The following is a 19,306-nucleotide window of genomic DNA, read 5'->3' as shown; positions in this document are numbered from 1 at the left end:
TGTACAGTATTTTCACAATAAAAAATAAACATGGATTGTTGTAGCAAAAAAAAAAAAAAATAAAACATTTCAGCCTGATAATCAGAAAATAATTAAACAATATGATTTTATGCCATTGTTTTTCTTTCTAAGATCAGCTTTGGAGGGATTCCTGGACATGGAAAATCGTCCACATTCCCACACAAAAACTTTGATGGGTGTTTTGAAAATCTCTTCTATAATGGAGTAGATATCACTGACCTGGCCAAGAAATACAAATCACAGATTCTCTTCATGGTAAGTAGGCCTAACTTTGGTGTGGGTTGAGTGGGAATACGGGGAGTGGGGGAGATGGGAAGGGATGGGAAGGGGAAACAAAGGAGGAGGCAGCAATGCTTGATAAGAAATGTACTCATTACCTTGCTCATGTAATTGTAACCCCTCTGTACGGTATTTTCACAATAAAAAAAGTCATAGAGTTCATAAGCAATGTAGATTAAGATAATGATGACTATCATTGTAAAGATTAAAAGGTGTTTGAGACTTTAAAGCAAATAAATAATTCAGCTTTCAACAGCCTGAAAAAAAAGAATTTAATAGAAAACCTGTAATTTAATTCAGTAATTCAGGTTTTCATGTTTTTCCTAAAGGTACAAATCATGCATAGTTTATGCTTTATTTTTATACCTGTGGGAAAATGGTTGCTTAATTTTACAAAAATGTCAAAGTATGTCCATAGCTTTTGGAAAATGTAGCACTTGGCCTTGAATTCATGGCCTCACACTTGCTAGGCTGGTGCTCTACCACTTGAACCAGGTCTCCTGCTCATTTTTTGTTTTAGTTATCCTTTTGAATATGGTCTCTTGTTTTTGCATGGGGAAGCCAGTCTTGGACTATAGTTAGTCATCCTACTCACCCTCCTACTATATCTGGGATTACAGATGTGAACCCACACCTAGCTTGCTTGTCACAATGATGTTCTTACTAAGTTTTTGCCCAGGATATTCTTCAAACACCATATGCCTAAAGTCTACATCATGAATAGCTGGGAGTATAGATATGTACTACCATGCCCAGTCATCTAAATAAAACCTTATATTCAGTATTTTTAATTGTAAGAACATAACGAGATCCACTTTCTTAACAAGTTTTTATATGTGCAATAACATTGCCATAGACTCAAGGTTGTCCAGAGATCTCTGGAACTTAATTTACACAACTGGAACATTTTGTTAGTTCTACACCAACTCCCCATTTCCACTTCTTCCAGCTTCTTTAATACCATTTTTCTCTCTGCTTTTTCTGAATTTGATTGCATTTCATAGAAGTGGAATTCTGCCCTTTTTGTCCTATAAATGGCTTATTTCCCTGAGCATGGTGTCTTCCAGTTTCTTCCAGGTTGTCCCTTATGGTGGTATTCTCTCCTTCAAAGCTAAATCCCAGTCCATCGTATGTGTGTGCCACATTCCTACAGTTAACGTGGGGAGAGGGCTAGAAGGCTATAACAACTTCAATCATGTATGAAAATTACACTAGCACTCTACCCTGTGCACTTTAGATCATGAATGTCATAGTTTGTAATGTTTTATACTGTGGATCCATGATAGTATTTTGTATAATTGTTTTTAAAACTTTGTCTATCTTTTACACCAGAATTGAAAGTGATTTTTACAGTACTGTTGCAGAGTTGCATTTTCCTTTATTTATATGCTTACCTTTAACAAGTTTTATACTTTCCTAGACTTTGCTGTGCTATTTAGCTTTGCTTTGTTTCAACTTGATGAACTCTTTTAACAGATGATGACTTCTTCAGGTTTGTTTGGGGAAAATTGTTAAATCTTCTTCAGTTTTTTTGGTCCGGTCATTGGGCCTGAACTCTGGGCCTGGGCGCTGTCCCTCAGCTCTTCAGCTCAAGGCTAGCACGCTCTACCACTTGAGCCACAGCGCCACTTCTGGCTTTTTTCATTTTGCTTATGTGGTGCTGAGGAATCGAACCCAGGGCCTCAGGCATGCAAGGCAAGCACTCTGCCACTGAGCCATCTTCCCAGCCCATCTTCTTCAGTTTTGAAAAACAAATTTCCTTCAAAAATGATCAGATATGGGCAATTTTCAGCACTTTGGCTATAGCTTCCAATGTTTCTATTGAGAAATGCATTGATTGTGTGCGGAAGTTTCCAAGTTTGTGATAAATAATTTTTCGCTGTCTGCTTTCAAAGTGTTCCCTTTGTGCTGGAATTCTCACTGTTTCATTAGGAGGCTTCTTGGTGTGATCTATTAGTTGGAGCCATCATATTTTGAATTCTTTGGGATTCCTAAATCTATAGTCTATTTCAGGAATTTTGTTAACATTTATTTAATTTTTCTGTTGTTTTACTCTGTCTTCTTGGACATACATAATGTCTGTATTGGTCTGCATGGTAACATCTTGTAAGTCACCCAGAAGCTTTTTTCCGTTTTTCCTTTTTATGCCTCTGATTAGCTAATTTCAGATGATTTAGCTTCAAGCTCAGTGATTCTCTCTTTTGCCTGATGTGATCTGCTGTTCTGAAATGCCTGTTTCTCTATTAAATATTTGTCAGATGTTGTTTTCTTAAATGTTAAAACCTAACATATAAATCTTTATTAAACTTTGCATTTGCTCATGCATTTTCTCCTGAATTCATTGTGCATCCTTATGTGAAAGTAATTTTGAGTGCCCAGATAGGAGATTCTTATATTCTGGATCACGAATTTTAATTCTTGAAGTTTTATCTTAATTCTTGACAGGGAGGGGTCATGCTTGTTACTTCTTCATTTTCTTTAATTCTTGGTGGTCACATCTATATTTCAAAAACAAGCAACCTTCTCTAGTTTTCATTGGCAGGCTTTGCATACCGTATGACCCTAAGTAGAAATCTCTATGTATTTTCCCAATTTCCTAATTCCTTGCTTCCTTGCTTCCTTGCTTCCTTGCTTCCTTCCTTCCTCCCTCCCTCCTTCCCTTCCTCCCTCCCTCCCTTCCTTTCTCCCTCCCTCCCTTCATTTCTTCCTTCCTTCTCCCTCCCTCTCTTGCTCCTCCCAATTTCTGTCTATCACACTTGAACTCTTCTTTGATTCTCAGAGACACCTAGGCCCATAGCTTACAACAGCTCCCATCTATGCTTAGATACACATGAAACTGATGGCAGTTACTCAGAAGTCATCTGAGAATTCTGAATGTTGCTATTTGTTTCTGTATCCTCTTTCATTTCTTTTTTTTTTTTGGAGGGGGGTGTCCGGTCATGGGACCTGAACTCTGGGCCTGGGTGCTGTCCCTCAGCTCTTCAGCTCAAGGCTAGCACTCTACCACTTGAGCCACAGTGCCACTTCCGGCTTTTTTCTTTTTGATTATGTGGTGCTGAGGAATCGAACCCAGGGCCTCATGCATGCAAGGCAAGCGTTCTATCACTGAACCACCTTCCCAGTCCCTCTCTTTCATTTCTTAGGGACAATTCTGATGTACAAGTCTTGTGCTGAGCCAGGAGGAGGAGCCCTTGCAGATAACTGAATAGTAGTCCTTATGTTTGCCTTTGTTTTCTGATGCCCTCATCCATCTAGAATATTCTGGGTCACATTAACACTCCAAGACAGGTAAGATAAAAAGCCAGTTCCTTAGTCGGCTTTCCAGAATGATGGGTGGAATATTGGATAGATGATCTGGATCTTCCCTTCTATCAGAGAAAGACTGCTTTGTGCAGACCAAGTGTTCACCCACTTGGTCTACACTGAGTGGTGGGGACAAGCCACAATGAACTCTTGCATGATAGTTCAAATTGCCATCCTCCAGTTGTTCACAAATTTAAGGCTTTTACAGGTACTTGCTTGTTAGTCCAAAATGTCATCTTTGTTCTCCCTGGCTGGGAGGTATCTCTAGCATGGGAGATCGCATCTGTGATGAAAGGTTGTGAGACAAACAGCAATGCCTCATGTAGAAGCCAGTCGCTGCAAAAGCTGGAATGTTGGACCCAGCCTATCTCTTTCTCTACTGTGAAGCTGGGCTTTGGGGTTTCTTCAGAACACTCTGTGCTGTGCTATGCAGAGGGACAATTAGGAGTACTTAGGTAGTTCAAATTTTGTTCTCAGTGAATTCCAACCTTAGCCCTTTCCTGTTGGTGCTTAGATTCAGGAAAGACAAATGAGTGCTGTGAGAAGTGCTTGGAAAAGAATGTTAGATGTTGGATGTATAGTGCAGTCCTTTTCTTCCCTTCCCAGGAATAAGTTGAGAGCTTGGTTTTCTTGAAGTAAGCTATGAGGTTTCTTGGATTTTGTTTCCAGCTTTCATGTAGGTACTTTCCTATTTCTCTAGGGTCAGAAATGTCTCATCTGATTCTGTCTCTCACAAAAGAACTCTGTTTTTTAAATCATTGAATCTGTGTCTATAGCAGAAAAGGAAGGCCAGAACTTCCTATATTACTAATGTGACAGCCATCTTGCTGTTACATTCATCTCTCTCTTCCGCATGGGTTTTCTTTTCTCCTGTCCTTTTCTCTCTGTACCATTGGATTTAATCCCAGGTCATCTAATGCTATTGAGCTAATGTTTTCCCTTCCCTTATCCATCCATAATAGTTAATCCTACATAGATCTGTGGATGCATACTTATATCTTTATGAATAGTCACTCAAATTGGGCATTTGTGGTGTGTGTGTGTGTGTGTATGTGTGTGTGTGTGTGTGTGTGTACTGGACCTGGGGTTTGGACTCAAGGCCTGAGCTGAACTTGAGGCTAGTATCTACCTCTTGAGCCATACTTCCAATTCTAACTTTTCTTGGTGGTTAGTTAGAGATAAGAGTCTTACAGACTTTCCTGCCTTGGCTGCCTTCTAACTGAAATCCTCAGATCTCAGCCACCTGAATAGCTAGAATTCCTGGTGTGAGCCTTTGGCACCCAGCCTACATGGGATATTCTATCTATCTATCTATCTATCTATCTATCTATCTATCTATCTATCTATCTATCTATCTATCTATCTATCTATCTATCTATCGATCGATCTATCTCTATATCTATCTATATAGAGATATAGAGATAGATCTTACACACACACACACACACACACACACACACACACACACACGTTTTGGTATGAGTATGGTGGCTTAAACTCAGTGTCTTAGCTTCAGCTGGTACTCTTCTACTTGATCCATATGGCTTAGGTTTTTATTTTTTGTCGGTCCTGGAGCTTGAACTCTGGGCCTGGGCACTGTCCATCAATGCTTTGGCACAAGGCAAGCACTGCACTACTTGATCCATAGCCCCACTTCCAGTTTTCTTGTGGTCAATTGGAGATAAGAGTCTCACAGACTTTCTTGCCCAAGCTGGCTTTGAGCCATGATCCTCAGATCTCAGCCTCCTGAGTAGTTGGGATTACGGGTGTAAGCCACCGGCAAACAGTTTAGCTTCTTTTTTTTATTGCTTGATATGGAGATTGAGCATTCACAACTTTTGTACCCAGGCTAGCTTCAAACCTTAACCTTCAGATCTCAGCCTCTTGAGTAGGGAGCTATGATTAGGGTTATGAACCACCAGAACCTTACAAGAAAATAAGATCTTCACATATGCCTTTTTACATCTATGAATATTTGAAATGCCAAATACAGTTCTATTTTTAATGACAATAAAATATTTCATTATGAAAGTGCACCATTATTTATTTGTCATGTTCCTGATGTAGGTATTTGCTTTTTTAAATATATTTTTTGTAAAAATAGTGTACAGAGGGGTTACAGTTACATGAGTAAGGTAATGAGTACATTTCCTATTGAACATTGTTATCTCCTCCTTTGTTTTTCCCCTACCATCCATTTCCTGCCCACCTCCTCCCTCCCCTCCCCAAGTTGTAAAGTTTGTTTTCAACATAGTGTCTTGTACATCTCATTGTTACAATGGGTAAACCTGGATCCTTATTATCCAGTATTTTTATTTCCCTTCTCCTCCCCAAATGACAAAATTGTATATACAAGATGCAGAATACTGGAATCAAATACAGTGAAAACATGGGTTATACCAGGGGGAAAGAATATACAAAAGAAACAAAACAATCACACGGTGCATTATAGGTACATTAAAAACAATAGCAAGCAAGAAAAAACCAGTTGTGTCCCTACCTTGGGGTTAATTTCACTTAATGTCATCTTATATGGTCATATGTACATAGCTTTTGACCTTTTCTACTTGTCCTACACTTATATTGCAAATAAGGGAAACCATGGGACCTATGTTTCTTTGGGTCTGGCTTACTGCATTTAATATAATTTTTTCCAAGTCTTTCCATTTAATAACAAATGGGGCGATGTCATTCTTTCTGATGGAGGCAAGAATTCATATATATATATATATATATATATGTATATATATGTATATATATTATGTGTGTGTGTACCATTTTCTTGATCCATTCATCTGCTGGGGGGATCTGGGTGGGTTCCATGTCTTAGCTATGGTAAATAATGCTGCGATAAACATAGCTGTGCTGGTAGCTATAGTATAGCCTTGTTTGTGATTGTTTGAGTAAATGCCCAGAAGTGGGATTGCTGGGAGATTTTTGAGGAACCTCCATACTGCTTTAAAAGTGGTTGAACAAGTTTACACTCCCACCAGCAATGCAGTAAGGTTCCCTTCTGTCCACATCCCCTCCAGCATCTGTCGTTATTAGATTTCTTGATTTTAGCCATTCCAACTGGGGTGAGGTGGAATCTCAATGTTGTTTTAATTTTCATTTCTTTTATGGTTAGGGAGGTTGAGAATTTCTTCATATGTCTATTGGCCATTCTTATTTCCTCTTCAGGGAAGTTTCTCTTTAGGTCCTTAGCCCACTTATTTATCAGGGAGTTGTTTCTTTGAAGATTTGTTGTTGGGGGATTTAATTTTTTGAGTTCCAGGTATATTTTAGATATGAGACCCTTGTCTGTTGTATGGCTAGTGAAGATCTTCTCCCAATCCGTGGGCTTTCTATTGATCTTGCTAGCTATGTCCTTTGTCATGCAGAAGCTCTGCAATTTCATGTAATCCCATTTGTCCAACCTTTCTTTGATTTGTTGTGTTTCTGGGTCTCTATGAAGAAAATTTTGGCCTGTGTCAAGGAGACCTAGGGTTTCTCCTATTCCTTCCTGTGTTGTTTTCAGGGTGTCTGCTTTGACTTTGAGGTCTTTGAACCATTTGGAGTTGATTCTGGTATAGGGTGATATATAAGGATCTAGCTTTAGTTTTCTACAGATGATTAACCAATTTTGCCAGCACCATTTACTGAAGAGGCTGTCTTTCTTCCATTCTATTTTTTTAGCTCCCTTATCGAAGATTAGATGGCTATAGGTCTGTGGGTTCATTTCTGGGTTTTCAATTCTATTCCATTGGTCCTTAGGTCTGTTCTTGTGCCAGTACCAAGCTGTTTTGATTTCTATGGCTTTGTAGTAGAGTTTGAAATTTGGTATTGATATTCCTCCAGCAGTGTTCTTTCCGTTAAGGATCGTTTTTGCTATTTGGGGTCTTTTATTGTTCCATATGAATTTTTGGAGTGCCTCTTCTATTTCCTTGAAGAATGAGGTTGGAATATTGATACGTATCACATTGAATTTGTAGATAGCCTTGGGAAGTTTTGCCATTTTTTCGATGTTGATCTTTCCAAGCCAGGAGTGTGGGAGTTTTTTTTTTTTGCCACTTTTTTTTTTTTTTGTCGGTCGTGGGGCTTGAACTCTGGGCCTGGGTGCTGTCCCTAAGCTCTTCAGCTCAAGGCTAGCGCTCTACCACTTGAGCTACAGCGCCACTTCCGGTTTTCTGGTGGTTTATTGGAGATAGGAGTCTCACGGTTTCTCCTGCCCGGGCTGGCTTTGAACCGTGATCTTCAGATCTCAGCCTCCTGAGTAGCTAGGATTACAGGCGTGAGCCACCAGCGCCTGGCTTTTTTTTTTTTTTTTTTTTTGCCACTTTCTAAGTTCTGTTTTGATTTCCTTTTTCAAGTTTTTAAAGTTTTCATCACAGAGGTCCTTCACTTCTTTGGTTAATTCCTAGGTATTTTATTTTTTGTGGAGCTAATATGAATGGAGTTGCTTTCCTAATTTCAGCCACACTTTTCTCTTTGTTGGCATACAGAAAAGCCATTGATTTGTGAGGGTTAATTTTATACCCTGCTACTTTGCCAAAGTTTTGAATCAGCTTGAGTAATTTGGGAGTGGAGTCTATGGGATTCTTTAAATACAAGATCATGTCATCTGCAAAGAGGGAGAGTTTTATTTCTTCTTTCCCTATTTTGATCCCCTTTATGTTTGCATCTTGTCTTATTGCTGTAGCTAGGCATTCTAATACTAAATTGAAGAGAAATGGAGAGAGTGGACATCCTTGTCTTGTTCCTGAGTTAAGAGGAAATGGCTTTCGTTTTTCACCATTAAGTACAAAGCTGGCTGTAGGTTTGTCATATACAGCCTTTATTGTATTGAGGAATGTTCCCTGGATTCCTAATTTTTCCAGAACCTTCATCAGAAAGGGGTGTTGGATCTAGTCAAATGATTTTTCTGCATCTATTGAGATTACCATGTGGTTCTTAACATTGCTACTGTTGAAGTGATGAATTATATTAACTGATTTGAGTATTTTGAACCAGCTTTGCATCCCTGAAATGAATCCTGTTTGATCATGGTGTACGATTTTTTGGATGAATTGTTGAAGTCGATTGGCCAAAATTTTGTTTAGAAGTTTTGCATCAATGTTCATCAAAGAAATGGGTCTATAGTTCTCTTTCTTTGATGAGTCCCTGCCTGATTTTGAGATGAGGGTTATGATGGCTTCATAGAATGAGTTCGGTAGTGAACTTTCTCTTTCAATTTCATTGGAGGGTTGGAGGATTATTGGTGTGAGTGCTTCTTTGAAGGCCCTGTAGAATTCTGCTGTAAAACCATCTGGTCCTGGGCTTTTCTTAGATGGGAGGTCTCTTATTGCTGTTTCTATTTCAGTGCTTGATATGGCCTGTTAAGATGGTTTAACTCATCTTGGTTTAGTTTTGGCATGTCAATATTTGCTAGGAAAAAGTCCATTTCTGCCAAGTTCTCAAACTTATTAGCATAAAGTTTTGAGAAGTATCCCTTATAATGTTCTGAATCTTGGTTGTTTCTGTTGTGATGTTTCCATTCTCATCTCTGGGTTTATTAATTTGGGTGTGTTCTCTTCTTTTTCTGGTAAGATTTGCTAAGGGTCTGTCAATTTTGTTAATTTTTTTTGAAGAACCAACTCTTTGTTTTGTTGATTCTTTCTATAGTTTTTTTGGATTCTAATTCATTTAATTCTGACTTAATTTTAATTATTTCTTTGTGTCTACTGGATTGAGGTTTATCTTGCTGCTCTTTTTCAAGGAAGCTCAGATGTGTCATTAAATTGTTGGTTTCAGATCTCTCCAATTTGTTGATGTAGGAACTCAGAGCTATAAACTTGCCCGTGATTACTCCCTTTGCTGTGTCCCAGAGGAGCTGGTAATTTGTGTGCTCATTTTTGTTGAATATCATGAATATTTGAATTTTCTTTCTAGTTTCTTCCATGACCCACTCATGATTCAGCACTGTGTTGTTCAGCCTCCATGTGTTACAGGACTTTCTTTGGTGGCTTTTGTTGTTGAGTTCTAATTTTATTCCCTTGTGCTCTGAGAGAATGCAGGGCATAAATTCAATGTTTCTGAAACTCGACAAGTTTGCTTTGTGACCTAAAATGTGGTCTATTTTGAAGAATGTTCCATATGCTGCTGAGAAGTACCTGTATTCTGTTGCTGTTGGGTGAAATATTCAGTAGATGTCTGTTAAATCTAGTTGATCTCAGTTTTCTCTGTTGAATTTTTGCCAATTTATCTATCTAGGTGGGATAGTGGTGTGTTAAAGTCCTCAATCATTAATGTCTTTGGATCTATGTCAGTAGTGAGGGAAAGTAGTGCTTCTTGGATAAATTTGGTTACTCCATTTCTTGGTGAATAGAGATTTAGAATTGTAATATCCTTCTGAAGGAGAGATCTCTTAATTAGTATTTAATGAACTTCTTTATTTCTTCTCACTGATTTTAATTTGAAGTCTATTTTATCTGATGTTGGGATTGCAACTCCTGCTTGTTTATGTGGGCCATTTGCTTGGACGATTTTATTCTAGCCTTTTAATTTCAGAATGTGTTTGTTTTTGTGGGCAAGGTGTGTTTCTTGAAGGCAGCAAATAAAAGGATCTTGTGTTTTCATCCAACTAGATACTCTACATGGCTTAATTGGAGAGTTAAGTCCATTAATATTGAGAGTTTGGACTGAGAGGTGTTTGGTAGTTCCTGCCATGTTATCCAATTTTTTGGGGGCTGTGCCAACTGGGTTCTTCCTACAATTCTTGTGTTCTCTGTTTAGGGGCTGTTTCTCTATAATATCTAGGCTGTCTTCAATCCCAGAGATTCAATCTTTTGCATGGTGTAATCTACTGTCAAGACCTACTTTGTTTTTGTTTCCTTTCCTTCTAATGGGTCGGCTTTGATGGCTTCAAATTCTTTGCTGGAGCTTTGTTTTAGATCTTGTATGGACTTCTTTACTTTCTTAATTTGGTTTAAAGTGTTCATTCTCAAATCCCTTAGATGATTGGTTGTCGCTTCATTGGAATCTCTTTCCTTCTCATGGGCTCCACTCAGCATTCCTGTTTATGGCCTCCCTGGATTCCTTCAGCTCTCTGTTTGTGCAGTCCATGAATGCCTCGATTAATCTTTGTTTATTCTGATCCTGCTTACACAATTCTTGTATTAATCTTTGTCTTCTCTCATCCTGTTTATGCTATTCCTGTATTAATCTTTGATTACCTTCCTCATGATCATAAAATCCCTGTATTAATCTTTGGTTACCCTCGTCATGCTCATGAAATTCCTGTATTAATGTCTGATGAGCCCCATCATACTGATGCATTTCCTGTATTAATATTTGGTTAGGCTTATCATGGTCACGAGATTCCTTTATTAATATTTCGTTAGCCTCATCATGCTCATGGTTTTGGCCTCTCACTCATGGGTTTCCCACAGAGTCCTTTGAAGGCTTTAAATCTTTTCGTTCAGCATGTTTGCAAGTAGTGTTTGTAGAGCATTTTGTGCACTCTCCTCTGGATTATTCATTAACTGCTCTGTCAGCTGATCATCATGAGTGGGAGTTGAGATGCCTGGTCTTGCCATTTTTCCTGTGTTCCTCTGGTTCGTTCTTCCCATTTGGTATGGAAACAAACCAATTTCATTCTAGAAGACTATTTTAAGGCAAGCATCAACCAGAACTCTTTAGTTGCACAGATTCATACAGTCAAAATGAGTACAGATACAATCTAGTTCAACAGATACAATGTTGTTCAGCAACAAACAACTATGGAATAATGGACTAAGAACATCAAAGAAGGAGTCAGCAGACCAGAAATTAATAGGTTCAGGGAGAATTGTAGGGAGAAAATAAGATTAGAGGAATGTGAGGAGGGAGAAGAAGGTAGGGAATTTAACCAAGACCTAAATGCACAGAGAGGAAACAATTAGAAGAAAGGAGGAGAGAGATAAACAAGGAAAAACAAAAAAAAATTAAAAATTAAAAAATGAAACACTTAAAAATTATATGAGTATAAAGACCTAATAATGAGAGAGGAGAAGGATAGAAGGACAGGAGAGAGATAAATAAAAAAGGAAAAAATAAAAATAAAAATTGGACCACTTAAAATTATATAAGTATAAAGAAATAATACTACTATTAAAGGAGTTAAGGCTGAGAGTTTTTGAACTGAGTAATCAATTTCTGAATTAGGTATTCACAGAAAGAAGGATAAGGTCTAATAATAGAAGATGGCTATATATCTGGGGATGAGCAAAACAGCAATAAAGTCATGCAAAAATATCCCCCAAAAGATCAAAAGGGTAAAGAGTAAAAACAGTTAAAAAAAACACGTATACCTAAAATAAAAATGATGAAAAATTAATACAATTATATATATATATATATATTGTAAAAATAGTGTACTGAGGGTTTACAGTAACATGAGTAGGGAGGGTAATGAGTACATTTCCTATCGAGCATTGTTACTTCTTCCTTTGCTTTTCTCCTACCATCCATTCCTTCCCCATCTCCTGAACTCTTCCTACCCTGCCCCCTGACATTGTGAAGTTCATTTTCAACATAGTGTCCTGTACATCTCATCCTTACAATGGGTCAACTTGCATCCCCATTTAAGCATTCTGCTATATCCCTTTACCTCCCCAAATGACAAAAATGTATATACAAGATGCAGAATACTGGAATCAAATACAGTGAAAACATGGGTTATATTGTGGGGAAAGAACATGCAAAAGAAACAAAAGAATCACATAGTGCATTATAAGTACATTAAACACAATAGCAAGAAAGTAAAAGTCACTTGTTTCTCTGTCTTGATGTCTCTAACATCATCTTATGTGATCATATGTACATAGCCTTTGCCCTTCTCTGCTTATCTTAGACATGTAGTAGTCATTGCAAGCAAGGAAAACCATGAGACCTATGTTTATTTGGGCCTGACATAGTTCACTTAATATAATGTGCGCCAAGTCTTTCCATTTCCTAACAAATGGGATAATGTCATTCTTTCTGATGGAGGCATAGAATTCCATTGTATATATCATGTTTTCTTGATCCATTCATCTACTGAGGGGCATCTGGGTAGGTTCTATATCTTAGCTATGGTGAATAATGCTGCGATAAACATAGTTGTGCTGGTAGCTTTGTTATGACCTTGTTTGTGATCATTTGCATAAATGCCCCAAAGTGGGATTGCTAGGTCACATGGGAGATCTATGTGGAGTCTTTAGAGGAACCTCCATACTGCTTTCTAAAGTGGCTGAACAAGTTTACACTCCCACCAACAATGCAGTAGGGTTCCCTTCTGGCCACATCCCCTCCAGCATCTGTTGTTACTAGATTTCTTGATTATAGCCATTCAAACTCTGGTGACGTGGGATCTCAATGTTGTCTTGATTTGCATTCTGTAATGGCTAGAGAAGTTGAGCATTTCTTCAAGTGTCTATTGGCCATTCTTATTTCCCCTTAGAGAAGTTCTCGTTAAGTCTTTAGCCCACTTGTTGCTGGGTAGTTATATCTTTGATGATTTGTTGTTGGGGGATTTAGTTTTTTGAGTTCTAAATATATAATACATATGAGACCCTTGTCCTTTGTATGGCCAGTGAAGCTCTTCTTCCAATCTATTGGCTTTCTGTTGATCTTGCTGGCTATGTCCTTTACCATGCAGAAACTCTGCAGTTTCATGCAATGCCTTTTTTCCAACCTTTTTTGATGTGTTGTGTTTCTGGGTCTCTATTAAGAATTTTTTGGCCTGTGCTAAGGAGCCCTAGAGTTTCTCCTATTCCTTCCTGTAATGTTTTCAGGTTGTTTGCTTTGACTTTGAGGTCTTTGATCCATTTGGAGTTGAAAGAATACATTTAAAGAAATAAAAAATGTTCTTCGATTTTCTTTTGTGGGGTGGATCTTGTTTCTCCCCTGTGTCCATAACCAGTCTCTTGATGGAGTCTCTGATTTGCTTGTGGTTTTTGGTTTTCCTGTGGCTTGATTGCTTTCTTAAGTCAGTTTGTTTGAGCTGGCAGAAAGGAGCTCTGCCTTACCCAGAACTTTATGACCCACCTTCCAGGCTGGTTCAGTGGGAGGGAGATCTACTTTGAGCATCACAAAAGAGGGAGATGACTGTTTCCTTTAGCTTGTAGTTGCTGTGATGGGCTAGGTTTTAGGTAGGATTGCGGATTGTCAGGAATCAGTAGCTTTACCCTGAGGGGCTAGCTCCTGAAATATTCACAGAACCCATCCTGGAGCCATTCTCAGGATTTATGTTTGCTGAGTTTTAATTGTTTTCCTTTTACCCTTCCTAGGCTGGGTCTGCTGCCAGGGATGCATGGGGAGTGGCAGCATCTGGCTCTGTTTATCCAGTGAAGAAAGCCACTCATGCATGGGCTGAGCCACCTCTGCCTGGGTAGGGCCACTTTTCCCTGGGTGGAGCTGAGCCCGGCAGGTCAGGTTCCTAGACCTCTTGAATGGCTCGTATTTTCTTCCAAAGCCTGAGTTGCTGTGTGCTAGCTGCTCTGGCCAGATCTTTGTATCAAAGATGGAGCTCTTCTCTGCTCTGTGAAAAGGAGTGAGGATGTCTTGGGTTACTCACACTTATCCCTTCATTTCTGGGCCATACATGGTCTGAAACTGTCATCATAATGAATATTCCCACTCCTTGTAAGTCCTTACTGGCGATGAGTAGAATCCGCTCACATACTTCCTCTGGTGCCTTTGTCCTGGGCTCTTTTCTGCTGATATGGGGGCCGCAACAGCAGCCACCTGCTGCAGACACCAGCAAGTGCTCAAATCTGTCTCCTTAACCAAGCTGCCTGGATTTTTCCTCTCTGGCCAAACTCTCTGTACTATGATGGCACACTTGGTGTGACTTTCTAGCCTAGGACTTTTCACTGGACCACTTAAACTGCTTTCTATGGGAGAGCTTGTTTAACCCCCAGTTACTTCTCTGACATCTTCCTCCTTCTCAGGTGTTTGCTTTATCTCTCCTTTTTTAAAAAAAAAAAACTGTAAGAAATGTGTAGCACATGTATTTTTAGAGACTTGGGATATAATTTGACAGGGCACATAGTTCTATAAGCATTATTACTTTTCAAAAAATGTCATATAGTTTTATGCTGGCTCACATCTATAATCCTAGCTATTTAGGAAGCTGAGATCTGAGGATCACAGTTTGAAGCTAACCTGTATAGGAGAGTCTGTGAGACTTATCTTCAACTAACCACCAAAAAGCAAGAAGTGGAGCTGTGGCTCAAGTGTTAGAGTCTAGGCTGGAGTTCAAGTCCCGGTGTAGGCACAAAAATGGTTGTTTTCCAAAATGCTATACAAATGTAATTTCACCAGCAATGTGTGACGTACCCACTCATGAAGTCCCATTCAACCATGTGTGGTATTGCCTAATGACTTTGCCACATCTGTGGAGTAAAGGGGTATAACTCATCAATACTTCATACTGACCTGACTACTGGGAAAATCATCATCATTAGTATTACTATTATTATTTTGGAGAAGAAGGGGAAATCTGAGGCATTCACTCTCATCTGAAAAATGTAAAAATTTACCCAATTCTGGAGAAACATTCTTATAGAAGATTTTATTGGAAATCCATTAATTGTTTCCTTTTAAAATATGCATGAAACAATGCATGAAATTATGTTTGCATGAAAATAAATTTGCTTCTGGAACAAGAAAGACAATCCAAACCACAATAGTATGAGAATAAAAGCTTTCTGGTAAAGCAGATCAGATCCTAGCCTGAATGATCCCCTTTCAGCCATGCCACCAGCTTGGTCTTGAGATACAGCAAATCTCACTCCTATCTAAGAAGACAGACCTGTTTTTTGAATGACAAAGTCATGGCATCAGTGCAGATAAGGAGCAGTTCCTGATAGGTGATTCTGATTTGTTTCTTGTGCTTAAGGATGGTTAGAACCTCAAGAGAAGAACCCTGTTGGTCTATCATATCCAAACCAGCACTGGGTCTGTGAAATGATTGACTGGAAATTCCTTTTCTAATGCAGAAAAATAAAGGATATGGAAACATCTAAGATTCAGAAACAGATTTGAGTAATTATCTAACAATGCTTTGGTTTAAAGGGCTTATCAGGAGAAATGTCTTTCACCTTGTGAAATAATCTTGTGGTAGAAAGTGATCAGTTTTCAGCCTTGGAGAAGAGTTTTCACAGTGAAATATTAGTCATCCCCCTTCCTAACATCCTCTTTCACTGTGTTCTTAGGGAAATGTGTCATTCTCCTGTTCACAACCTCAAACTGTCCCTATGACTTTTCTGAGCTCCAGAAGTTACCTGGCTCTGCCCCACACCAACGGAGAGGACATCGTGGCCATAGCTTTCCAATTTCGGACATGGAACAGAGCAGGGCTGTTGCTGACAAGTCAGCTATCTCATAGGTCAGGGAATCTCGTCCTCTTTCTTGGTGATGGGAAACTCAAGCTGAGCCTCTCCTCACGTGGACATCCAGTGAAAACCATCATCGCAGGTGAGAAAACACATGAACTGTGCATGGCCATATCATCCTCATCCACGGACCTAAGATTAGTAACCATTATGATAACCAAAACATTGAATCAAAAAGATATTCATCATCAGTAAGGTATTTACAGTCCCACCCAAAGTGACTCAATTCCTTTTACCTTCTATGTAGGTAGGTGACTCAAGTGCAGAAGCTTAGCTATATGTAAGCATGAGTGTAAGAGTTCAAAATGAGACTCTTAATGTGTGTGGGCTCATGTTTAATCAATGTGAAACACTAGAAGATACAGGCCTGACTGTAGGGACTCTTGAGCTCTTGAGCATAGTCTTTTTTCCTTTTCTCTTTTTCCCCCATAAACTTTTTTAACTGTCTTTCAACTGCATATCTTCACTAGTTTTCATACTACAGTTAGTCTGGGACTTAGAATGGTTTGACTTAGGATTCCTTTCAACTTTACAGTGGTCCAAAATTTATACACATTCAGTGGGAATCTCACTTTGAATTTCAATCTTACCCTGTGCCAGTGTTTCATGGTCCACAATACTTTCTTCATGCTAAGCACAGCAGCAAGTAATAGCTCCCAGTCAACTGCATGACCACTGGAGAAACTACCTCTCAACAGCCTGCTGTGTGGCAAGTGCTGTCTTGGGATACAATTATTCAGTAAATTATAGAAGATAATCAATTGTTTTTATTAAATGTGTTTTGTGTGAGTTTACAAAAGTTTAGGCTAATATATGTGCTTTGAACATATTTAAGTTGAACTATAATGATTTGTAGGTTACCTTTGCTCAGGATATTTTTTTACTATGGTTATTGATATATAATATAAATACATATATGAAATACAATTGCATATAATTAAGCACATATTAATCATATGTTAATTATATAACTATACTATAATTACATTTTAGTTATATAATTATAATCATATATGACTAATTATAATATGTAATATAGGGACAATTTTTTTTGTACCTGTCCTGGGGCTTGAACTCAAGGCTTGGGACTCCTTTCCCAATACATTTGTGTTGAGCTATAGCCCTACTTCTCGCTTTTTGGTAGTTAATTGGAAGTAAGAATCTCAAGGACTTTCCTTCCCAGCTGGCTTTGAATGGTGATCCTTAGATCTTAACCTCCTGAGTAGCTAGAATTACAAGTGTAAGCCACAGGTGTGTGCCTATGCTGAGTTTTTCCTGCGGATTTCAGCAAATGAGCTCAGCTGGTAGTCAAATATTTATTCCTGTCAGCAATTAGAGTTATCTGTTTAAGCTATTTAACATGACAAAATACCACTATCAATAGCTTTATGGCTTGTAAGATACACTAGTTAACCATATTGAGATACTATTTAAGATGGTAAGATTAGAATTAGGCAGCTCACAAGCATGTTTAGATATGTCATAAAAATTCAGGCATTCACTTTTGTTGTCCTTAAGTGAATAAGACTTTTTTTCTCTGTTGAACAAAGATGTTTTCTTTTTCTTTTTTCTTTTTTGTCAGTCGTGGGGCTTGAACTCTGGGCTTGGGCACTGTCCGTGTGCTCTTCAGCTCAAGGCGAGAGCTCTACCACTTGAGCCACAGCACCACTTCTGGTTTTTTAGTGGTTTATTGGAGATAAGAGTCTCACGGACTTTCCTCTCCGGGCTGGCTTTGAACTGTGATCCTCAGATCTAAGCCTCCTGAGTAGCTAGGATTACAGGTGTGAGCCACCAGCGCCTGGCAACAAAGGTGTTTTCTAAAAATAAATTACTCACTTCTCTTTTTAGAGAGATATGAAGCATTGGCACCTGATGGGAAGATCCCCTCCCTCAAGCCTTGGGCATTGGTGTCAGACTTGGCCAAGTGACACATTTTGGCCAGTGGAATATAAGCAGGGGTGAAATATCTAAGTAGAATCTCCAAAAGCCATAGTGAGATCCTGAGGCATGAAGAAGAGATATATATATAGGCAGTGCCTATAGCCTAGGTCCTGAATGAATAGAACAACAGAAGAAGAATAGACTTGGATCCACTGAAACAGAACCAGAGACTCAAATGAATCTTCCTTTTTTTTTTTTTTCTGGTCCGGTTGTGGGGCCTGAACTCTGGGCCTGGGCACTGTCCCTCAGCTCTTCAGCTCAAGGCTAGCGCTCTACCACTTGAGCCATAGCGCCACTTCCGGCTTTTTTCTTTTTGCTTATGTGGTGCTGCGGAATCGAACCCAGGGCCTCAGGCATGCAAGGCAAGCGCTCTACCACTGAGCCACCTTCCCAGCCCTATGGAGAGGAAACTTTTGTTTTTGGGGGGGTCCAGTTGTGGGGCCTGAACTCTGGGCCTGGGCGCTGTCCCTCAGCTCTTCAGCTCAGGGCTAGCGCTCTACCACTTGAGCCACAGTGCCACTTCTGGCTTTTTGTTTATGTGGTACTGAGGAATCGAACCCAGGGCCTCAGGCATGCAAGGCAAGCGCTCTACCACTGAGCCACCTTCCCAACCCCTGAATCTTCCTTTGTCAATAAACTTAATTTAAAAAAAAGCCTTGGTTAGTGTATGGGATACTGATTTATCTTCTTTATGATACTTGATTGGAATTTTGTTTCCTGTAAGGCATGAGTTTGCATGAGATATAATGCTCAATTCTTTTGACCATTCTCTACTCTCTAGTCCATCACGTTAAATAGATTTGTTTCTTAGATTCAACATGAGAATGCTTTAGCAGAAACTACTAACAGTATTAAAAATTATAAGGTAGCAATAGTTGAAAGTACAATAGCAAATGTGGAAATGGCAGAAAATGTGTAAAAAGATATAAAAATCCCACTACATTTGCAAATATTTAATATTTATGCTAGTTTCTGCATGTTTCCACAAAGCTTGGAGATGTATATTGACCACACAACAGGCTCTTTCAAAAAATGTTTATTTTAATGTGATACTTTAGTTTTACATTTTATGGATTTTTATATTTTATGAATTCCTAAGCTGGTATTTTTGCAAATGCTTAGTTTTTGATGCTATACCTGAGCATATTTTTTTTCTAAATCATTTTCTTTTAGGGCCAGTGCCAGTGGCTCCTGTCTATAATCCTAGCTACTGAAGAGGCTGAGATCTGAGGATGGAAGTTTGAAGCCAGCCAAGACAGAAATCCCTGTGAAACTCTTATCTCCAATTAACTACTCAAAATTGGAAGTGGTGCTGTGGCTAAGGTGGTAGAGTACTAGCCTTGAGCACAGAGAGGCTCAGGGACAGTAGCTAGGCTCTGAGTTCAAGT

At 38.9% G+C, this 19,306-nt stretch overlaps 1 protein-coding gene across 1 annotated transcript in view; it reads left to right on the top strand.

Annotated features, from left to right (window-relative positions):
• The window catches only part of LOC122114868 (contactin-associated protein-like 3), a 165,197-nt gene that overhangs the window by 68,695 nt on the left and 77,196 nt on the right, over window positions 1-19,306 (top strand). Inside the window, 2 exon segments of the mRNA XM_042688131.1 lie at window positions 133-276; window positions 15,798-16,059. Coding sequence (XP_042544065.1) covers window positions 133-276; window positions 15,798-16,059 — 406 coding nt within the window.

Source organism: Dipodomys spectabilis, unplaced genomic scaffold (genome assembly GCF_019054845.1).
Source record: "Dipodomys spectabilis isolate Male_0828 unplaced genomic scaffold, ASM1905484v1 ptg000112l, whole genome shotgun sequence".
Lineage (NCBI taxonomy): Eukaryota > Metazoa > Chordata > Mammalia > Rodentia > Heteromyidae > Dipodomys > Dipodomys spectabilis.
Note: the sequence above shows the minus strand (reverse complement) of the source record. Positions and strands in the feature narration are given on the sequence as shown.